General features: G+C 32.1%; 1 protein-coding gene across 1 annotated transcript; it reads left to right on the top strand.

The window, feature by feature from the left end:
- Positions 1-2,945: 2,945 nt before the first annotated feature.
- Positions 2,946-22,935, top strand: LOC141300746 (putative protein MSS51 homolog, mitochondrial). The gene is made up of 7 exons (XM_073831044.1): positions 2,946-3,036; positions 5,959-6,128; positions 7,100-7,246; positions 10,908-11,032; positions 13,290-13,853; positions 18,808-18,901; positions 20,985-22,935. Exons 2-7 carry the CDS (start codon positions 5,971-5,973, stop codon positions 21,175-21,177), a joined length of 1,281 nt encoding a protein of 426 aa, XP_073687145.1. The 5' UTR covers positions 2,946-3,036; positions 5,959-5,970; the 3' UTR covers positions 21,178-22,935.
- Positions 22,936-22,962: the final 27 nt, after the last annotated feature.

The following is a 22,962-nucleotide window of genomic DNA, read 5'->3' on the forward strand; positions in this document are numbered from 1 at the left end:
ATATAGACTCGGAATTGCGAGTTATAAAGTCAAAATGCGAGATAGAGTCACAATTCTGACTTTTTCTCAGATTTCCATGATAAACTGACAATTGTAAGAAATAAAGTCAGAATTGTGAGATTAAAACCTGCAGTTTTCACTTTTTTCCTTGCACTTGCAAGTTTATATCTCAATTCTCACCTTTTTCTTGCAATTGTGACTTTTTTTCTCAGAATTATGAGATAGAAACTCGCAATTACGAGTTATAAGTTCAATTTTGAGTTTATATCTCACAATTCTGATTTAATAACCTGCAGTTGCATGTTATAAATTCAGAATTGCATGATATATAGACTCACAATTGTGAGTTATAAAGTCACAATGCTGACAGTTTTTTTTTTTTCAGAATTGGGATATAAACACAATTGCGAGAGATATAAAAGTCAGAATTGATTTTTATTATTTTAATTTTTTTCCCAAAATTTGCAAATTTGGGAGGACTGGATAGAGACAAAGTTCATTTTAGAAGCCTGTTTCTGCCACTGAATAAAAAAAAAAGATGATTGTGACTTTTGGTCTCACAATTCTGACTTTTTTTATCAGAATTGTGTCCTATTAAGTTTATATCTCAATTCTGACTTTTTGTGACCTTTTTTATCAGAATTGTGAGATATAAACTCGCAATTGCGAGTTATAAAGTCCAATTTTAAGGTAAAAAAAACTGAGTTTACATCACAATTTTGACTTAACTCGCAGTTGAGTGTTATAGTCAAAATTGTGAGATTAAGTCAAAATGATATATATATATATATATATATATAAACACACACTTTTAATACTTTTTTTTCCCAAATTTTTTTTTACAAATTTGGGAGGATTCGATAGATGCAAAGTTCACTTCAGAAGCCCGTTTCTGCCACTGAATAAAAAAAGGTGATTGCAACTTTTTGTCTCACAATTCTTTTTTATCAGAATTGTGAGAAATAAACTTGCAATTGCATTTTATAAAGTTAGAATTGCGAGATATAAACTTGCAATTGGGTGTTATAAAGTCAAAAATGCGAGATATAGTCGCAAGACTGACTTTTTTTTTCCTCAGAATTGTGAGATAAAACCTGCAATTTTGACTTTTTTTCTTGCAATTGCAAGTTTATATCTCAATTCTGACTTTTTGTGACACTTCTCACAATTGCGAGTCTTAAAGTCCAATTTTAAGGTGAAAAAAATTTGCAAGTTTGACAGTTTTGACTTAACTTGCAGTTGAGTATTATAAAGTCAGAATTGTGAGATATAGGCACAATTGTGAGTTATAAAGAAATGTGAGATGTAAAGTCACAAGAATTGCGATACAAACTCAAAATTGCGAGAAGTAAAGTCAGAATTTATATATATATATTGTAAGATATAAACTTACAATTCTGAGAAAAAGTCAGATTTGTGAGATATAGTCAGAATTCTGACTCTTTTTGTCAAAATTGTGAGATATAAACTCACAAATGCAAGAAATAAAGTCAGAATTGCAAGATAAAAACTCACAATTCTGACTTTTTTCTTGCAATTGCAAGATTATATCTCACAATTTTCACTTTTTTCTTGCAATTCTCACTTTTTTCTCAGAATTGCCAGATATAAACACAGTTGTGAGTTATAAAGTCAAAAATGTGAGATATAGTCACAATTCTGACTTTTTTCTCAGAATTGCATGATATAAACTCACAACTGCAAGAAATAAAGTCAGAATTGTGCAATGTAAACTCACAATTGTGAGTTATAAAGTCAAAAATGCAAGATATCAAGTCTGTTTTTTTCTCTGAATTGTTTTTTTCTTGCAATTGCAAGATTATATCTCACAATTCTCACTTTTTTTCTTTCAATTCTCACTTTTTTTTCTCAGAATTGCAAGGTATAAACTCACAATTTTGAGTTATAAAGTAAAAAATGTGAGATATAGACACAATTCTGACTTTTTTCTCACAATTGCATGATATAAACTCACAATTGCAAGAAATAAAGTCAGAATTGTGCGACATGAACACAATTGTGAGTTATAAAGTCAGAAATGCAAGATATCAAGTCTGACGTTTTTTCTCTGAATAGTTTTTTTCTTGCAATTTCAAGATTATATCTCAGTTCTCACTTTGTTTCTTGCAGTTCTCACTTTTTTCTCAGAATTGCAAGATATAAACTCTCAATTCTGAGAAAAAAAGTCAGAATTGCACATTTTTATCATGCAAGTCTGAGAAAAAAGTCCAAATTGTGACTTTATTTATCAGAATTGGGAGTTTATATCTCGCAAATTCGACTATGACACTATCTCAATTCTGAGAAAAAAAAGTCAGAATTGCAAGATGTAAACTGTGTGATAAAAATCACTTAATCCTCAATTCTGTGCACTTTTTAAACAGTTAGGCCAACTGTTTCTGCATTTTCTCTGAATTAAATTGAATAAGTGAAAGTATGTTTTAATCTCAATTACTGCAATTATAGGTAAATTAACTTTTTTTTAACTATCCACCTTATTCTTAAATGTGCAAGTACGTCAATAAGTGAGACTTCTGGGAAAATAAGGTTGATACAATACAACCAATTCAATGTGCGTGTAATTCTCTGTTTTGTGAAATGCAAACATTAATTTTAAATGCTGTTTGTTAAATGTTGTTTTAATAGAATGTCAAAATTTTTTTGGGTTATATAGTATAAAAAAAGCAAAACTGAACTGAACTGGTGACTGAAATTTGGGTACGCTGAATGAAGTAAAATTAGTAGTAATAAATAGCCAGTGGGTGTCTGTATCTGCTGGAGGTCTCTGCGTAACTCTAGAGCTGCTGAAGTGCTCTGGGGAACGGGATTCTGCAGGGTAAGGAAAATCTTTTGAGTAATTTGAACATGTTCCCAGAGACCTGGACCTGGACGAATGTTCGTCCCAAAAAAGGAGAGAGGGATGACAACGAGAGGTGGAGTTACTGAGGAGAAGCTCAGCAGCACATTGGGACTGGATCTGGATTTCATGAAGTTTCTGCTTCTGAGAGCTGAACATTTACAGATTGCTGTTTGACTGTGAGTATTATATCTCAAGCTGTTATATTTTTCGGTAGTGATCACTTGTTAGTTTATAGGGTCTTGAGTGTGAAGGTTGAAATATATTAGAAATAATTTTCCAATCAGCTGATTTGAGTGTTAAATATCTGCTGTGGTTTTACTTCATATATAACAGACCTATGTTGCCTTCTTTCACACTGTAAAAATGACAGTGAATTTAATGGTAAAAAACTGTAAAAATGCTACGGTAAAAACCTGTGAAATGGTTAACGGTAAGTTCCCCTTCTATATACAGTGAAAAACTGTGTTGGACATTGTATTTAATTTTACGGTAGTATACCGTTTTTGGAAGTGAAAAAGAAGGTAAGATTTACAGTGAATAACCGTACATTGACATTCCCAGAATTCCCTGAATTTCATTTTTTATTTGATTTTTTTTTTTGTTGAAATAACTTCATCTTAATTTTGTACATTAGGGTTGTATGTTACATCTAATGTTGATAAATTAATGTTTTTTGCATTATTTCAGTTTTATGTGTGTTACCATGATGGTGTTTAGTGTTTGTGTGAATGACACTGTGCACCTTCTATATATGTTGTTATTTAAAACCTCCGTGCGATGGGCTTTGGATTATCATGTGATGTTGTCATCACCACCTGCTTTTGGTGGTTATCATTGTATTACAAAGGTACAAAACAGATTTCAGTGCTTCAAAAAGTTGGTACATTACCATTATTTGAGTTACGGTTTTTAGAATGAAATTACGGTATTTACCTGTAAATTTAAGTGAAAACCTTAAAATGTAAAACATTGCTACCGTATTTTTTACGGTAAAATTCTGGCAACCACAGCTGCCAGTTTTTTACCGTAAATTTTACGGATTTTTTTTTTACAGTGCACTTTTTATGGTTTTAAAGATTGATGGCTTTGTTTGTGAGTATCTTGGATGTCAAATACGCTCCTGACGTGTTTTCTCATCATGTTTGTTCAGATTATTTCTTTATATGATGCCCTAAAATCAAACAATGTTAAGGTTGAGATCAGTAAGACATTTTAAGAGGAAAATTATACTTTTATTTCATATGGATGCATTAAATTGATCAAAAATGACAGTTACGACATTTATAATGCTACTAAAGATTTCTATTTCAAATAAATGCTGTTCTTTTAAACTTTCTGTTCATCAAAGAATCCTGAAATGTATCACGATTTACACAGAAATATAAAGCGGCACGACTGTTTTAAGCAGCAAACCAAAATATTAGAATGATTTCTGAAGGATCATGTGACACTGAAGACTAGACTGGAGTAATGATGCTGACAAAATTAGCATTTAATCATGCTAGAAACATGCTAACAACATGTTAATCATGCTACAAAATGCTAATCATGCTAACAACATGCTAGTAACAAACTAGCAGCATGCTAGTAACTTGTTAATCATGATACAACATGCTAATCATGCTAGTAACTTGCGAATCATGCTAGAAACATTGCTAACAACAATGCTAATAACTTGTAAATCATGTTAAAAACATGATAGCAACATGTTCATCATGCTAGAAACATGCTAGTAACTTTCTAATCATTCTAGACACATGCTAGCAACATGGTAATCATGTTAAAACATGCTAACAACATGCTAATCATGTTAAAACCTGCTAATCATGCAAGCAACATGCTAGCAACTTGCTAATCATTCTAGACATGTGCTAGCAACATGGTAATCATGTTAAAACATGCTAACAACATGCTAATCATGTTAAAACATGCTAATCATGGAAGCAACATGCTAGTAACTTGCTAATCATGCTAGAAACATGTTAAAACATGCTAATCATGTTAAAACATGCTAACAACATGCTAATCATGTTAAAAACATGTTAACAACATGTTAATCATGTTAAAACATGCGAATCATGCAAGCAACATGCTAGTTACTTGCTAATCATGCTAGAAACATGCTAACAACATGTTAATCATGTTAGATACATGCTAATGATGTTGAAACATGCTAATCATGTGAAAACATGCTAGTAACTTGTTAATGTTATAGAAACATGCTAGCATCCTGCAAGTAACTTGCTAATCATTCTAGACATGTGCTAACAACATGCTAGTTATGCTAAAAAATGCTAGAAACATGCTAGTAACTTGCTAATCATGCTAGAAACATGCTAATAACTTGTTAATCATGTTAGAAACATGCTAGCAACTTGCTTGTCATGCTAGAAACATGCTTATCATGCTAAACATGCTAACAACACGCTAATAATGCTTGGTAGTTGGTAGTTAATCGCTAATCATGCTAGAAACATGCTAGTAACTCGCTAATCATGCTAGCAACATGCTAGCTAATCACAAAAATAAATTGTGATTAACAATATATTGACATAGAAAACACTTGTTTTAGCTCATAATAATATTTAACAATTTTACTGTATTTTTATCAAACAAATGCAGCTTTGGTGAGCAGAAAAGTCTTTCTTCAAAAATGTTAGAATTTATTTGCATTGTAGTAATGATATGTTTACAGTACGCTATCAACAATTATACATGTCCTTAACTGTCATTAAAATAAATTGCTCAACGCTTACTGGTCATCAGATAAAGAGCATTTTCTTTATGCAAAGTTTTTAAATTTTAGGTTGAAATATGACCCAAAATATATGTTGTTATGTAGTCACAGTGTGCGTATTTCTACTTCTGAGCTCATGAAGCTGGACTGAGATGTGAGCTATTTCAGATTTAGGCCGTGAATCAAAAGAAACACATACTTGAATCAAAAAAAGGTCACAAATGAACCGAAATCTCCTGTTGTCAACACTTAATGAACTCTGTGTGTGTGTGTGTGTGTGTGTGTGTGTGTGTGTGTGTGTGTGTGTGTGTGTGTGTGTGTGTGTGTGTGTGTGTGTGTGTGTGTGTGTGTGTGTCTGAAGAGCTCATCCAGAATGGCCGGTCCAGTTCCAGCACTCCCAGACTCTTTTACTCCGAGTCCGGACAGCGTTTACTCAGATCAGTTTGGCTTTTACTCTCTGGATAGTCACGTTCCTGGTCTTTCTAAAGTCATCCTAGACAAACTCAACATGAAAGACTACAAAGAATACAGGTGAGAAACTCACACTCCTAGTGGAGAACCAGTTTGTGGTGGTTCAGACAGTGTTGCCAGATTGGGCTTCTTTTGATCGGCTTGGACCGGAGAATAACGCATTGGGCGGGTAGACAAAATTGGGGCTGCTTTAAAAAAATAAAAGCCGCCCAATCAGCTGCTTTTTTCTTCGCTCTTATCATTAGTCATTGTTATTTTAATACCTTCGAGCTCAAAGTATCACAGTAATATAATGTGTAGTGCAGTCATCAACTCATTTTTGCTTAACGCAACCCTTACTGGTTTAGTTTAACAGAGACCTGTCAATCAATTTACGTCTTTAACGTTAGTGAGATGTGATAACTTGTGAGTTGTGAATATGCAGCTTATTCATTTATTCATTTTAAGTAATTGCGATGGCAAAGTGGCCTAAATATAAGTTACACGATAAAAAGTCTAAGTGGATTACACGTGGTGAGAGATGAATAGAAGACTTCTAAATATAATTGTAACTGAAATAAGAAAACGTGGGTGTGTGCATGAACGTAAATGCCAGCTACATTACATTTGTTTCTCATCACTTTATTGTGCACTTTTTGCACAGAAATTAGCATATTTTTACTGTGGACATTGAAAATGATGCATGTGTTTTTCCAAGGGTTAAAGTCATCGGTTAATTTCCACTTTGAAAAGAAGACTTTTTATGCATATTTTCGGACTGTTTTGATCCATATTCCTGTGAAATTGATTTATCTTTATTTTATTTTGTCATTATTCTTTTTTTAAAGAGATAAAAATGGTCCTTATCAACCTTGACATGGCAATAAAATTCTCATTATTTTGGCAGTTAAAATTTGGGCTGGTTTTTGTTGAAGTGGGCGGGTTTTGGTGAGCTTTTGGGCTGGAAATCGTCAACCCGATCTGGCAACACTGGGTTCAGATGAGGCCACTCTCTCTCTCTCTCTCTCTCTCTCTCTCTCTCTCTCTCTCAGGGCAGCGCTGGAGGGCAAAGGAAAGGTGAAGTTTCGTTCTCACAAAGAGATGTTTCAGAATCTAGAAGAAACGTTCAAATTCTGCGCCTGCTGCTCCAAACTACCGTCCAACCTTCCAGACCCGAAAGCACTCAAACGCTGCATTAAGTGAGTAGAAACCCATCACAATATCTCTGTTAAAGGAACACTCCACTTTTTTTGGAAATAGGCTCATTCTCCAACTCCCCCCGAGTTAATAAGTTGAGTTTTACCGTTTTGAAATCCATTCAGCCGCTCTCCTGTTCTGGCGATATCACTTTTAGCATAGCTTAGCATAGATCATTGAATCCTATGAGACCAGTAGCATCACGTTCAAAAATGACCAACGAGTTTCCATATTTGTCCTATTTAAAACGTGACTCTTCTGTAGTTATATCGTGTACTAAGACCAGTGGAAAATGTAAAGATGCGATTTTCTAGGCTGATAAGATTAGGAACTACACTCCCATTCCGGCGTAATAGTCAAGGAAGTTTGCTGCTGTAATATGGCTGAAGCTGGAGCAGTAAAATGCGTGATATTACTCTGCCTGCTTCGGCCATATTACGGCAGCAAACTTTCTTGAATATTACGCCGGAATGGGAGTGTAGTTCCTAATCTTATCAGCCTAGAAAATCGCAGCTTTACATTTTCCGCCGGTTTTAGATATAACTACAGAAGAGTCAAGTTTTAAATAGGACAAATATGGAAACTCGTTGGTCATTTTTGAACGCGATGCTATTGGTCTAATAGGATTCAATGATCTGCTAATGTATGAATAAAAAGCAGCAAATAAGCAGCAAATCAGCATATTAGAATTATTTCTGAAGGGTCATGTGACACTTAAGACTGGAGTAATGATGCTGAAAATTCAGCTTTGCATCACAGGAATAAATTACATTTTAACATATATTGACATAGAAACAGCTATTTTAAATTGTAATAATATTTTACAATTTTATTATAATAGAAGAGAATATGTCTGTTTTATCATTATATATATAGAGTCAGAATTGTGAGTTTATAATTCACATTTTGAGATATAAACAATCATGAATTTCCTTTTTTTTTAAATTCTGAATTATTCAGAATTCTGAGTCAGAATTAATTACCTCACAATTACCTCTTAATTACCCTAGAAAATCGCAGCTTTACATTTTCCGCCGGTATTAGTTCATGATATAACTACAGAAGAGTCAAGTTTTAAATAGGACAAATATGGAAACTCGTTGGTCATTTTTGAACGCGATGCTATCGGTCTAATAGGATTCAATGATCTATGCTAAGCTATGCTAAAAGTGATATCGCCAGAACAGGAGAACGGCTGAATGGATTTCAAAACGGTAAAACTCAACTTATTAACTCGGGGGGAGTTGGAGAATGAGCCTATTTCCAAAAAAAGTGGAGTGTTCCTTTAACCACCAGTTAACCAATTAAAAAGGTTTCTACTGTGGCATTTAAATTGTTTTACCAGTAAAATTACAAAGATTTTACATTTGAGGCTTTGAGGTTCTCACTGAAACATGCATCTTTTTCTGTTTTACAATTTCCAAAAAAAGTGGAGTGTTCCTTTAATGTCAGCAGGTTACTGAATATAAAACACATTTCCTATAGCTCCAAGGACAAAATATGACTGAAATCTCATTTCAGTTTTCTAATTGTTTAAATGGATGAAAAAATAGCAAACATGAAATGAAAAATAGCAAATACAAACAAAACAAAACTTTTGGAAACCACAATTGCAACACCAAAATAAATTTGAAAAAAACTTAAAATAAAACTTTAAACACAATATAAATTAACATTCTCTAATTGTATTTAATATTTTTTTATACAGTAATAAAAAAAATTTTCACTTGTTATTTTATGTTTTTGGAAGTGGATCTTCACTATCCATATCTCATTTTGAGCATAAATTATGTTCTTTATACAAATCTAATATTTTAATTGTAATTGATGTTTATTGTAAGTGACAATCTCAGAATATAAGTTTATATGTTATATTTTTATTCCATAAGGATGCATTAAATTGATCAAAATGACATTTATAATGTTACAAAAGATTTATATTTAAAATAAATGCTGTTTTTTTTTTTTTTTTTTTTTTTTTTTACATTTTTATTCATCAAAGGATCCTAAAAAATAATAAGCAGCAAATCAGCATATTAGAAAGAGTAATGATGCTGAAAATTCAGTTTTGCATCACAGGAATAAATTACATTTTAATATATATTGACATAGAAACAGCTATTTTAAATTTCAATAATATTTTACAATTTTATTGCAATAGAAGAGAATATGTCTGTTTTATCATTATATATATAGAGTCAGAATTGTGAGTTTATAATTCACATTTTGAGATATAAACAATCATGAATTTCCTTTTTTAAGTCAGAATTAATTACCTCACAATTTAATTTTATGCCACAATTCTGAGATATAAGCTTGCAATTTTAGGGGAAAACAGTTGATATAATCATCTGATATATTAATGAGACGAAGTCCAAACCCGTTGTCCCAGCTGGCGCTGTCTCTCCTGTGGCGGGTGAAGGTCGTATCACAGTCCTCTTGTAGGGTTCTGCCCTTCAGAACATTATCACCCGCTTATTAGCATGCAGAACTAATGCAGGATTTTAACACTTCTGTCTGAACAGCAGCAGATAATGCTGTGTGCTAACGTGCTAATGCTAACACCTCTCACCCATGTTCTGTCCCAACCCGCATTGCTTATCATAAAGCATTAAACGATTAATAAATCATGTGGTACAGCCAACATTAACTATAGTAAAACCATGTCAACCTTATGGCCTTATGAAAACAATCCATTTATTTTGAATCTGTTTTCTACAGGAAGAACAGTTGAACTGTGGTAAATTGTAGTTAAACCACTGCAACCACGGTCTTTTAAATATTTATTTGCAGGAAGATGATTTAAAGTAGGCCTTGAAATTGACTCTTTGAAATTTTAGGCCTGGAAAACCCCAGAAAGTAGTATGAAGTAAGTGTTTAATTTTTTTCAATAAGCGCATATCTTTTTATAGGTTTTTATAGGTCTTTTTACTTTATAACATATAGATACTGTATAACATACTAGGCTACATGTCACTTAATTTTATAAATGATAATATATTTATATAAAAATATTAAATAAATATATTTCATATAAGTATTTTTAAAAATATATATATAAAAATATTAAATAAATAATATATATATATAAATTATGCTATATTGTGTGTTTGTGTGTGTGTGTGTGTGTGTGTGTGTGTGTGTGTGTGTGTGTATGTATCAAATAAATAAATTATATAAACATTATAAATTATATTTAGTATTTAAATTCATATATTTATAATATATAAATATAACACTAAATATAATATAAATTTAATTATACATTTTATTAATGTATATATTTATATAAAATATCAAATATATATATATATTCGAATTTATTTTTTTTTTTTTTTACCTTTTTTATGTATTACATATCATCTTATCATAGTTGCTTATGTCCCTTTTGTCTTTGCCAGCTGTTCTCTTAAAACCCGATACCAATTTTTAGCCTTTGTGCAAAGGGGAAACGTTTACGACAGAGTCACACACACCGCATGATGTCGACGGCACAATAAAAACTTAAAGTACTAAAATGATGAGAGCAGCTTCTAAAAATGGCACAGACCTTTTATCCTTCTGTTGAAGCCTCGACTCATACGTGTTGAAGTGCTGATATTACGCAACATGCTTAGCACTAGCTTTGTATTAACTCTTCATCGTCTCATTTTGTACTCCCAGGTGTCTGAACGTCTATTACTGCAGTAAAGACTGTCAGAAAAAGGACTGGTCTTTGCATAAAAAGTTCTGCAAGATGCTCCATAAGGTGTCCATGGACAGGCTGGTGGAGTGGCTCATTCACACAGGTCAGAGGAAACTGTTCGTATAGAGACAGAGCGACTCCTTGTCATTTCTGACTTACAACAAAAAACAGAAAAATGTCTAAAAGCAGCTACAGTGGTGTGAAAAAGTGTTGGCCCTCTTCCTGCATATTTGTCACACTTTAATGTTTCAGATCATCAAACAAATGTAAATATTAATCAAATAACACAAGTAAACACAACATGCAGTTTTTAAATTAAGTTTTTTTTTATGAAGGCATTACAAAAGCCAAACCCACGTGGCCCTGTGTGAAAAAGTGTTTGCCCCCGTTAAAACATAACTGTGGTTTATCACAACTGAGTTCAGTTTCTGTAGCCACAGCCAGATCTGATTACTGCCCCACCTGTTCGCAATCAAGAAATCACTTAAATAGGACCTGACTGACAAAGTGAAGATCCTCAAAAGCTACACATCATGTTGAGATCCAAAGAAATTCAGGAACAAATGAGAATGCAAGTAATTGAGATCTATCAGTCTGGAAAAGGTTATAAAGCCATTTCTAAAACTTTGGGACTCCAGCAAACCACAGTGAGAGCCATTATCCACAAATGGCGAAAACATGGAACGGTGGTGAACCTTCCCAGGAGTGGCCAGCTGACCAAAATTACCCCAAGAGTGCAGCGACGATTCATCCAAGAGGTCACAAAAGACCCCACAACAACATCTAAAGAACTGCAGGCCTCTCTTGCCTCAGTTAAGGTCAGTGTTCATGACTCCACCATAAGAAAGAGACTGGGCAAAAATGGCTCTGCATGCCAGAGTTTGCTGCTGAGTAAAAAGAACATAAAGGCTCGTCTCAGTTTTGCCAGAAAACATCTTGATGATCCCCAAGACTTTTGGGAAAATACTCTGTGGACTGATGAGACAAAAGTTGAACTTTTTGGAAGGTGTGTGTCCCATTACATCTGGCATAAAAGTAACACAGCATTTCAGAAAAAGAACATCATAGCAACAGTAAAATCTGGTGGTGGTAGTGTGATGGTCTGGGGCTGTTTTACTGCTTCTGGACCTGGAAGACTTGCTGTGATAAAAGGAACCATGAATTCTGCTGTCTACCAAAAAATCCTGAAGGACAATGTCTGGCCATCTGTTTGTGACCTCAAGCTGAAGCGAACTTGGGTTCTGCAGCAGGACAATGATCCAAAACACACCAGCAAATCCACCTCTGAATGGCTGAAGAAAAACAAAATGAAGACTTTGGAGTGGCCTAGTCAAAGTCCTGGCCTGAATCCTATTGAGATGCTTTGGCATGACCTTAAAAAGGCGGTTCATGCTCGAAAACCCTCCAGTGTGGTTGAATTACATGAATTCTGCTGAGATGAGTGGCCAAAATTCCTGTACAGCGCTGTAACAGACTCATTGCAAGTTATGGCAAACGCTTGATTGCAGTTGTTGCTAAGGGTGGCCCACTTTTTCACACAGGGCCATGTGGGTTTAGATTTTGTTTTCCCTTCATAATAAAAAACTTCATTCAAAAACTGCATGTTGTGTTTACTTGTGTTATCTTTGATTAATATTTAAATTAGTTTGATGATCTGAAACATTAAAGTGTGACAAACATTCAAAAAAATAAAATATCAGGAAGGGGGCCAACACTTTTTCACACCACTGTATGTAACAAGGTGTACAGTAAAAAAGCTAAAAAAAAACACAGAACTACGTTTTTATAAGCTGTCGACCTAAAAAACGAGCGTTTAAGGACACAAAAGTAAAGTGCAACGCATCGTATTACTCTGAGAATTACGCCCACTGGGGAAATGTATCAGCGACAGTAAACATTCATTATTTTTAACCATGTCAAAGGATTATTTCACCACCCTGAAAGGAGGAGATATATTGAGAAACTAAATTTTATTAGTCTATGTCAGAACTCCTTTTCTTTACCTTCCTTTTGTTGGAGAAATGATCCAACTGAATGGCCCAACGTGAAATACCATCTACAACTATTTGTGTCCTTGAACACTCGTTTTTTGGGTCAACAGCTTATAAAAACATAGTTCTGTATTTGTTAGCTTGTTTACTGTACACCTTGTCTCATAGCAGCTTTTAGACATTGTTCTGTTTTTTGTTATAAGTCAGAAATGACAAGGAGTCCGCTTCCAGCAATACAAAGTCAATGGAGAGCACTGGATTGTTTTCCCCCCAGTGTGGGCGTGGCCTAAATGCACTCTGTCTCTATGTGTTTGGGGTTGAAAGATGTTGCTAAGTTACCATTCTGTCAATCATCCTGTGCTCCAATAGGAGATCTTCCTTTCCCTACGGAGGTGTGGTCTCGTCCCGCTAAAGACGTCAGGTGTTGGGACGACTGGGTCTCCATGCAGGGAGATCTGACGCCTCGTCTGGACACCATTTTGTCTGGACAAAACATGACAGACCTCTGGACCAATGTCTGCAGGCCGAGGCCGGAGGAGGCGGAGCTTCGCAAGTCTGTGTGGCGGGTTTGCAGCGAATTGTTCTCTCGGTCACTGACGGTGGGCCTCGGGATTCAGATGGCCCGTCTGGACCCGTATTCCCGTCCTCTGACCGTACATCTAGTCGGGGCCGGTCACAACGAGACCCTGGGAGCCAGAACCACTGACATGGATGAGCTCAGCCGTATGTTTCCAGGCCACCAAGGGCTGGAGGTGGTGATGGTGGGGCCCGAGGTGGTTCAGGGGCCCATCATGAGGCCCCCGCTGAGAGCGTTCGGACCCCGGGGAAAAGTTTACATTAGTGGTTACAAGGGCCTCTACCATCAGTTTTGGGAGGAAGTTGTGGAGAAAGGAGAAGCCGCCAAACCAGATCTAGTGGTCGGATTTCATCCAGGTACAAACAAACACATGCAAAATATTAACCATACATAAAATTAAAACTATTAAAAATAATTTTTGGTAATTGAGGTGCAGCTGAAATAAAATAAAATAAAATAAAATATAAGTATTTGATGAAAAAATTTAACTTATGTAATTAAAAGTTTCAATTAATGTACTAAAAGTACAAAAATTAAAACATAAAGTAAAAACAGTAAAAAGTGAACAGTTGGATCAACTTAAAAAAATTACTTCAATTGGTAACACCTAAAAAATTTAAGTTGATTGAACTAAGATTATTTAAGTGTGATTGACCAGACTTAGATAATATTAGTTCAATCAACTTAATTTTTTTAGGTGTTAGCAATTGAAGTAATTTTTTTAAGTTGATCCAACTGTTCACTTTTTACAGTGTATATAAATAATACAACTAAAAATAGAACAACAAAATGACAAAAAGGTCAATTAAATTAAAATCAATGAGTAAACTGAAAATAACCTAAAATATTAGGATTAACATTTTCTTTAGTAAATTTTATAAAATAAAAGTAATCCTTAAAATGTTTATTCTTAAAAAATACTAAATAGTGTGATTTATTTATTTATTCGTTTTTTATTTTAGTTTAGTTAGTTATTTTTAGTTTTATGAACTATTTTTTATTTCATTTTATTTCTTAAATACTGCAATTTTTTATTTATCATTTATTATTTTTTAAGTCATTTAAATAAATAAATTAAAAAAAATTTTTTTTAAATGTTCATTCTTAAATAAATACTAACTACTACTAACTACTACTAACTATTTATTTATTTTTATTTTTGTACATTTCTCTTTAGCTTTAATTTATATTTTTTCCGCTTTAGTTTTGGTAATCATAGTACTTTAACGTAATTTTTTTTTAATTTAATTTTAGTGGCCAAGGCCACATTTCTCATTTTTGCTTAAGTTTAGTTTTATGATCTAATTCTTTTATTTTATTTTATTTCTTAAATTATTAAATACTGCAATTTTTTATTTATAATGTATTATTTTTAAGTTATTTAAATTAATGAATAAACACACATTAAAAGTATTATTTTTTTTTTGTATATTTCTCTTTAGCTTTAATTTATATTTTTTCAGTTTTACTTTTAGTAATTGTAGTACTTCAACTTTTTTTATTTAATTTTAGTGGCCAAGGCAACAAGTTCTTAGTTTTAGTTTTATCATCTAATACTTTTATTTTATTTTATTTTATTTATTAAATTAATAAATACCGTATTTTTTATTTGTAAGTTATTTAAATAAATAAATACAAAATTTAATTAAATTAAAAAGGTTTTTTTTTTAATTACTAAATACTGTAATATTTTTTATAATTGAGTATTTTTAGTTTTTAATTATATTTTTAGTATTATTTATTTACTATGAATGTATTTCTAAATATTTAATTAGCTTTTATTTGTAAATTTAATATTTTTTTGTTGAAAGTAATTTTATTATTTTTATTATTTTATGTATATTTCTCTTTAGCTTTAATTTAGATTTTTTAAATTTTCATTTTGGAAATTGTGGTACTTCAACTTAACAACTTTTTTTTTTATTTAATTTTAAATTTAAATATAATTTTCAGTTCTAATTTTTTCTTTCAGTTCATAAGTTTAATTTTATCATCCAATACTTTATTTTATTTTATTTATTTACATTTTTTTTTTTTTATTACCAAAAAAATTTAATGGTTTTAGTTTCAAAAGCTTATGCTCACAACATCAAACCTCTATAACATATAACGAATTAACATCAAAACACGCTATATACTAATAAATTCACACAGTAATTACCTAAATATTTTACTACAAAAAAAAAGTCAGTTAGAAGAAGAATCAGCAAGTCACTTTTTGAACCAGTTCAATAAAAAAGAGTAGCACTGGTTTATAAAGTGAGCTCAGTTCTACAATGTGAGGTGTTTAGGAGTTAACTAGGTTAAAGAGCTGACTTTCACTGCCATCTGATGACATTTAACCCTTCGAGCTCCAGTGGGGGTTGTTTTCCATCTATAGATTGAGACAGATTCTTTTAAGGAGGGATTCGCTCTGTGGAGACAGGTGCCACTTCACCAGAGCTATAATTCATCCATCTGGGCTTCGCTGTCTGACTTTAACTAGCAGTGATTCATGGTAACAGCTGAGAGTTTAAGACGTCAGGAGATCCATCAGCAAACCAGCCACATGTGAACGTGCATAGTAGACTAAACAAGACTAAACAACTTCATTTTGTTAGTAGCATTTGTATTTTAGCTGTCTGTGGTGGTGTAGTGGTTAAATCCTATGCTGGTCAGCAGAGGCTTGCTTCTAATCCTGGATGTAAGATGAGCTGTAATAACTTTGAATCAAAGCATCTGCTAATTGGCAAGTTACTTATTTACTTAGCGGTTAAAAGTAACACTAGACAAGTGCCACTGGCAAAACTGGCTTGGTGACACACTTTGTCTTTAACCTTTATAATTGTGAAAAATATATCAGCAAATGTTTAGCTTGGGAGCTTATTTCCACTGTAAGTCTCAAAAACTCAAGAAATCCATGCTGTTATTTATTTAAACGAAAATAATTTGCAGAAATAAACTAAATATTTCACTACACAAAAAAAAAAGAAAAAAAAAGAAAAGAAATTCATGCTTAGTGTTCAAAAGAAAATATACCGAAAATCCTGACGGGTGTCAATGGATTCAGGATATTGTGAGTGACAATTAAATTTTTATTTATAATTTTATTTGTATTATTTTGTTTTTTTTTTTAATTTAATTTAATTTATTTAATTCACTTTTTACTTTTTTTTTATTTTTTATCAGAAAATGTTTAGCTTGGGAGCTTTAATTCCACTGTAAGTCTCAAAAAGAAATCCATGCTTAGCGTTCAGAAGAAAATAAACAGAAAATCCTGTCAGGTCTCAGTGCACTCAGTATATTGTGAGACAATTAGATTTTTATTTTATTTTTTTAATTTAATTGTATTTATTTAGTTCACTTTTTACATTTTATAATTTTTTTTATTTTATTTTAATTAATGAAAACTTTTTTTATTTATTTAAATTAAAATAGTTTGTAGTAATAAATTAAATATTTCACCACAAAAAACCCCGCAAAAAAATCCATGCTTAGTGTTTAAAAGAAAATATACAAAAAAAAAATGTTTTTTATTATTTTATTTGTATTGTTTTATTTTTAAATTTAATTTCATTTATTTAATTTACCTTTTACATTTCATTTTATTGTTTTATTATTGTTGTTTTTTTATTTCAATTAATGAAAACTCATTTTTAATTGTTGGAATTAGATTATTTATTTATTTTATTTGTATTATTTTATTTTTTAATTTAATTTCATTTATTTAATTCACTTTTTACATTTTATTTTATTTTATTTCAATGAATTAAAACTCATGTTTAATTTTTGGAATTAGATTATTTATTTATTTATTTTATTTGTATTATTTTATTTTTAAAGTTAATTTCATTTTTTAAATTAACTTTTTACATTTTATTTTATTTTATTTTATTGTTTTATTATTTTATTTTATTTCAATTAAAGAAAACTAATTTTTAATTGTTGTAAGTAGATTTTTATTTTATTTTTATTTTATTTCATTTATTTAATTCATTTTTTACATTTTATTTTATTTCAATTAATGAAAACTCATTTTTAATTGTTGAAATTAGAGGTATTTATTTTATTTGTTTTATTTTATTTTTTTAATAAAAAAAAAATTTAATTTATTTAATTCACTTTTTATATTTTTTATGTTTTATTTTATTTCAATTAATAAAATCTCATTTTTAATTGTTGTAATTATATTTTTGTTTTATTTTTAATTTCATTTCATTTCATTCACTTTATACATTTTATTTTATTTCAATTAATAAAAACTAATTTTTATTAGTTTTATTCATTTTTTATTTTTCTAATTTCATTTATTTAATCAACTTTTTACGCTTTATTTTATTTTATTGTTTTATTACTTGATTTAAATGAATGAAAACTAATTTTTAATTGTTTTACGTTCAAAAGCATTGATGACCTTAATTTGGGCTTACAACATCAAACTTCTATACATATATCTAATTTACGTTCAATCACAGTAATTCATGTAAATTAAAATAATTAGCAGTAATTAAGTATTTCACTACAAAAAAAAAACAAGATATAATGCTTAGTGTTCAAAATTAATAAAATGAATAAATTCACTTTTTACATTCTGCTTTAAATTAGGGATAATAAAAAATTATTTTATTTAAATACAAATGGCTTCTATGCAGGGTTAAATAAAACTAAATCTAAAATCGATACATAAAAATAAATGTTAACTGAAATAAAATAAAAATATAGACATTTAAAAAAAACAATAAAACTAATAAATATGACAAAAACACACAACAAAATGACTAAAAGTGTAACTAAAATTAAAATAAATAAACAAGAAAATATAAAAAAAAGTCTAAATACAGAAACTAAATAAATAAAAAAATATATATCATATAAATAAAGTCTAATTAAATATTAATAAAAACTATAATAGTATATCATTGATACTAAACTTTAATTGATTTTGGAGCTTGTTTTTCATCCAAACAAGGTTCAAATAACTGAAAACCAAGGGAAATTCCTCCACAAACACATTGCGAACACACAGCTCCATCATTTCTCACCCAGGGGCAAGATCTCTTTATAGCACTGTTGTTTTTCTGGCTCCCTGAATGCTTAAATCTCCTCATATCCAGACACTGGTGACAACACATCTAATCTGGAAAGAGGGATATACACGCTATCAATCATAAAGTGGAGACAAACAAACAAAGAGTGAGATTATCCAGCTACACTCTCTCAGTCTGTGTTTTGATGGATCTTCTGCTCTGCACCTGTCAGCTTCTGTCCTCTCATTGTTTGTGAGCATGTGTCTCTGATGAGCCGGGTTTTGTTGTTTGTGGTCTGTTTCAGGGTTCCACGCATGTCAGGGGTTAGGAGAGGGATGGCTGCCCACATTATTGCTGCTCAGAGACTATGACATCCCATCTATCTTCACCATGTTCAAGTAAGTGACACCAAAAACTTACATTAAAGAAGAAGTTCACTTCCAGAAGCAAAAATTACAGATAATTTACTCACCCCTTTGATATCCAAGATGCTCATGTCTTTCTTTCTTTAGTTGATAACAAATTGTTTTTTGAGGAAAACGTTTCAGGATTTCTCTCCATATAGTGGACTTCAATGGTGCCCATGACTTTGAACTTCCAAAATGCAGTTTAAAAGCAGCTTTAAGGGCTCTAAACAATCCCAGCCGAGGAAGAAGGGTCTTATCTAACGAAACAATTGTTTAGTACAGTTTAGTACAGTTAGGGTATGTCAAAAAACTCCCATCTCATTTTCTCCTCCAACTTCAGAATCATCCTACATCGCTGCTGAAGTACTGACCCCGTGTTTACAAAGTAAACGTGCAAAGAAAATCAAATGCCTTTTACAAAAAAAGGTAAACCAGCGATGCAGGGCGACTTTGTTGGAGAAGAAAATTTTTTGACATACCCTAACTGTCTTAAACCGGAATACACAGAGTTCACACAGAGCTAGACAAGACAAGCATTTCAGGTTAAAAAGTATATAAATTGCCAGGTTTTTCAGAAAATAACCAATCGTTTCACTAGATAAGACCCTTCTTCCTTGGCTGGGATCATTTAGAGCCCTTTGAAGCTACATTTTGGAAGTTCAAACTCATGGGCACCATTGAAGTCCACTATATGGAGAGAAATCCTGAAATTATTTCGATCCCAGCCAAGGAAGTAGGGTCTTATCTAGCGAAACAATCGGTTATTTTTTTTTAAAAATGGACAATTTATGTACTTTTTAACCTCAAATGCTCATCTTGTCTATGCATCAACTCTGTGTATTCCGGTTTAAGACAGTTAGGGTATGTCGACAAACTCCCATCTCATTTTCTCCTCCAACTTCAAAATCATCCTACATTGCTGCAGAAGTACCGACCCAGTGTTTACGGAGTGAACGTGCAAAGAAGATCAAACGCCCTTTACAAAAAAGGTAAAACAGCAATGTAGGATGATTTTGTTGAAGTTGGAGAAGAAAATGAGATGGGAGTTTTTTTGACATACCCTAATAAACCGGAATACACAGAGTTGACGCTAAGCTTGACAAGATTGAATGTTAGAGGTTAAAAAGTATATAAATTGTCAGGTTTTTCAGAAAATAACCAATCGTTTCACTAGATAAGACCCTTCTTCCTCGGCTGGGATCATTTAGAGCCCTTTGAAGCTGCATTTTGGAAGTTCAAACTCACGGGCACCATTGAAGTCCACTATATGGAGAGAAATCCTGAAATTATTTCGATCCCAGCCAAGGAAGTAGGGTCTTATATGGTGAAACAATCAGTTATTTTCCACAACAGTTGACAATTAATATACTTTTTATGCTCAAATGCTCGTCTTATCTAGCTCTGCGATGTGTACTCTGTGTACTCCGGCTCAAGACAGTTAGGGTATGTCGAAAAACTCCCATCTCATTTTCTCCTCCAACTTCAAAATCATCCTACATTGCTGCAGAAGTACCGACCCAGTGTTTACAAAGTGAACGTGCAAAGAGGATCAAACGCCCTTCACAAAAAAAAGGTAAAACAGTGATGTAGGATGATTTTGTTGAAGAAGTTGGAGAAGAAAATGTGAGTTTTCCCACATACCCTAACTGTCTTAAACCAGAATATACAGAATTCACACAGAGCTAGACAAGACAAGCTTTTCAGGTTAAAAAAGTATATAAATTGCTGTTTTTTTTTTTTAAATAGCTGATTATTTTGCTAGATAAGACCCTTCTTCCTTGGCTGGGATCGTTTAGAGCCCTTTAAAGCTGCATTTAAACTGCATTTTGGAAATTCAAACTCGTGGGCACCATAGAAGTCCACTATATGGAGAGAAATCCTGAATGTTTTCCTCAAAAAACATTTCTTTACGACTGAAGAAAGAAAGACATAAACATCTTAGATGACAAGGGCGTAACTTAATTATCTGCAATTTTTTTTTCTTGAAGTGAACTTCTCCTTTAAGTCTTTACACTGTATATTTTCTATACACTGTATGTATAAATTAAATTACGTCTCTGTGTCTGTGTTTCAGTGATGCGGAGCTCCAAAATTCCCTGCAGATTCTCATAGAGCTTGAGATGGACATTAAAGACACCGGAGCCAACCCCTTCAGCTCCCAGAAACCCGAGCAGGTCCAGTCGAGCCCAAACAATGCCCCCAGTTACTGCAATGCCTTTTATATTTACTTTCAGGGTCTGCTGGAGACACAACAGGAGGATGAATAGATTCACACAGACCTTTGCTTTCATTCACTTGCTTTCTTTTAAAGAAAACCCTGCAAATAACCCCTTAATTATGTCACTTGCTATTACAGTTTAATAGTTATTTAAGGAAAAAAGTTTGCTTTTTTCAATTTAGTGAACATTTAGCGCTCCCTAGTGTTGAAACCTGCCATGACAGTTTCTTTATTTGCTTTTTAAAAAGTTATACACTACCAGTCAAAAGTTTTTGAACAGTAAGATTTTTAATGTTCACCAAGCATGCATTTATTTGATCCAAAGTGCAGCAAAAACAGTAAAATTTTGAAATATTTTTACTATTTAAAATAGCTGTTTTCTATTTGAATATATTTTAAAATGTAATTTATTTCTGTGATGCAAAGCTGAATTTTCAGCATCATTACTCCAGTCTTCAGTGTCAGTTATCAATATTTAAAACAGTTGAGCTTTTGTAACATTATACACTATACCATTCAAAATCTTGGAGTCAGTTTTTTTGGGGGGGAAAGAAATGATAGAAATTAATGCTTTCATTTAGAAATGATGCTTTAAATTGATCAAAAGCGACAGAATATTTCCGTATCAGATAAATGCTGTTCTTCTGAATGTGCAAAAAAAACCTACAAAAATTTTGACTGAAAATTTTTTTAAGATAATAATAAAAATGTTTTTTTGAGCAGCAAATCAGAATATTATAATTTAGCTGTTTTTGCTGTACTTCGGATCAAATAAATGCAGGCTTGACGAGCAGAAGAGACTTTTTAAAAAAACAATAAAAATCTTACTGTTCAAAAACTTTTGACTGGTATATTATATTATAAATAATCTTTATATTCATTCATTTTTCATTTTAAACCAAACGGTTTATTTTGATTCCTAAATCAGAACTTGTGTCAGATTATTTATGTTTTAGTTTTTACTTCAGTGATTATTATTTATTTGATATAGAAAAGGCTTTATACAGTTAATAAATACATTTATATAAGCAAACTAAAAAATTTGTCTATATTTATTCTTCTATCCACCTTATTTTTCACACAAGAACGGGCTTTTGTAGTCTAAATTTAATGTGTTTGTCTTCAGGTGTCATCCGCTTGCTATTTTTAGCTGTATAAAACTCGTTTGGCTGCTTGATATAGCAAACTTGTGTGTTTTACTATAAAATTTTAACGTATTACGTTAATTACGAACACATTTGTTTGTAGTGGACAGTTTTACGTTTACTGCACGTTGTTATTCTTCTCTTATTTCCTTACCGCAGCTATTGAACCAGAAGTCGCGCAAATTCGCTGAAAACAGCTTACTTACACGTTTAATAATGGACATTATTCATTTATAATAAGTTACATGCTATAGCTCAAACAGTAAAGAAAAAAATGCTAGTAACTTGATAATTATGCTAAAGTCATGCTAGTGACATACTAGTCATACTAGAAACATGCTTGTAACCTGCTAATTATGCCAGCAACATGCAAAAACATGCTAGTAACCACCCAGGGTACCCTAGCAACTGCATAGCAACACCCTAGCAACCACCCAGGGTACCCTAGCAACAGCATAGCAACCACCCCCGGGTACCCTAGAAACCACATAACACCTTAGGAAAGACCCCAGGTAGCCTAGCAACAACCCCAAGTACCCTAGCAACCTCTTAACCACCCTGGGTGCCCTAGCAATCACATAGCAAAACCCTAGTAATCACCCCAAATACCTATCTATCTATCTATCTATCTATCTATCTATCTATCTATCTATCTATCTATCTATCTATCTATCTATCTATCAAACTTA

The sequence above is a fragment of the Garra rufa genome, chromosome 24 (genome assembly GCF_049309525.1).
Source record: "Garra rufa chromosome 24, GarRuf1.0, whole genome shotgun sequence".
NCBI classification, from domain to species: Eukaryota; Metazoa; Chordata; class Actinopteri; order Cypriniformes; family Cyprinidae; genus Garra; species Garra rufa.

Coding starts and splice junctions, on each gene's coding strand:
- LOC141300746 (XM_073831044.1), top strand. CDS start 5,971: ATGGCCGGTCCAGTTCCAGCACTCCCAGACTCTTTTACTCCGAGTCCG. Junction 6,129..7,099: donor AAAGACTACAAAGAATACAG/GTGAGAAACTCA, acceptor TCTCTCTCTCAG/GGCAGCGCTGGAGGGCAAAG. Junction 7,247..10,907: donor GCACTCAAACGCTGCATTAA/GTGAGTAGAAAC, acceptor TTGTACTCCCAG/GTGTCTGAACGTCTATTACT.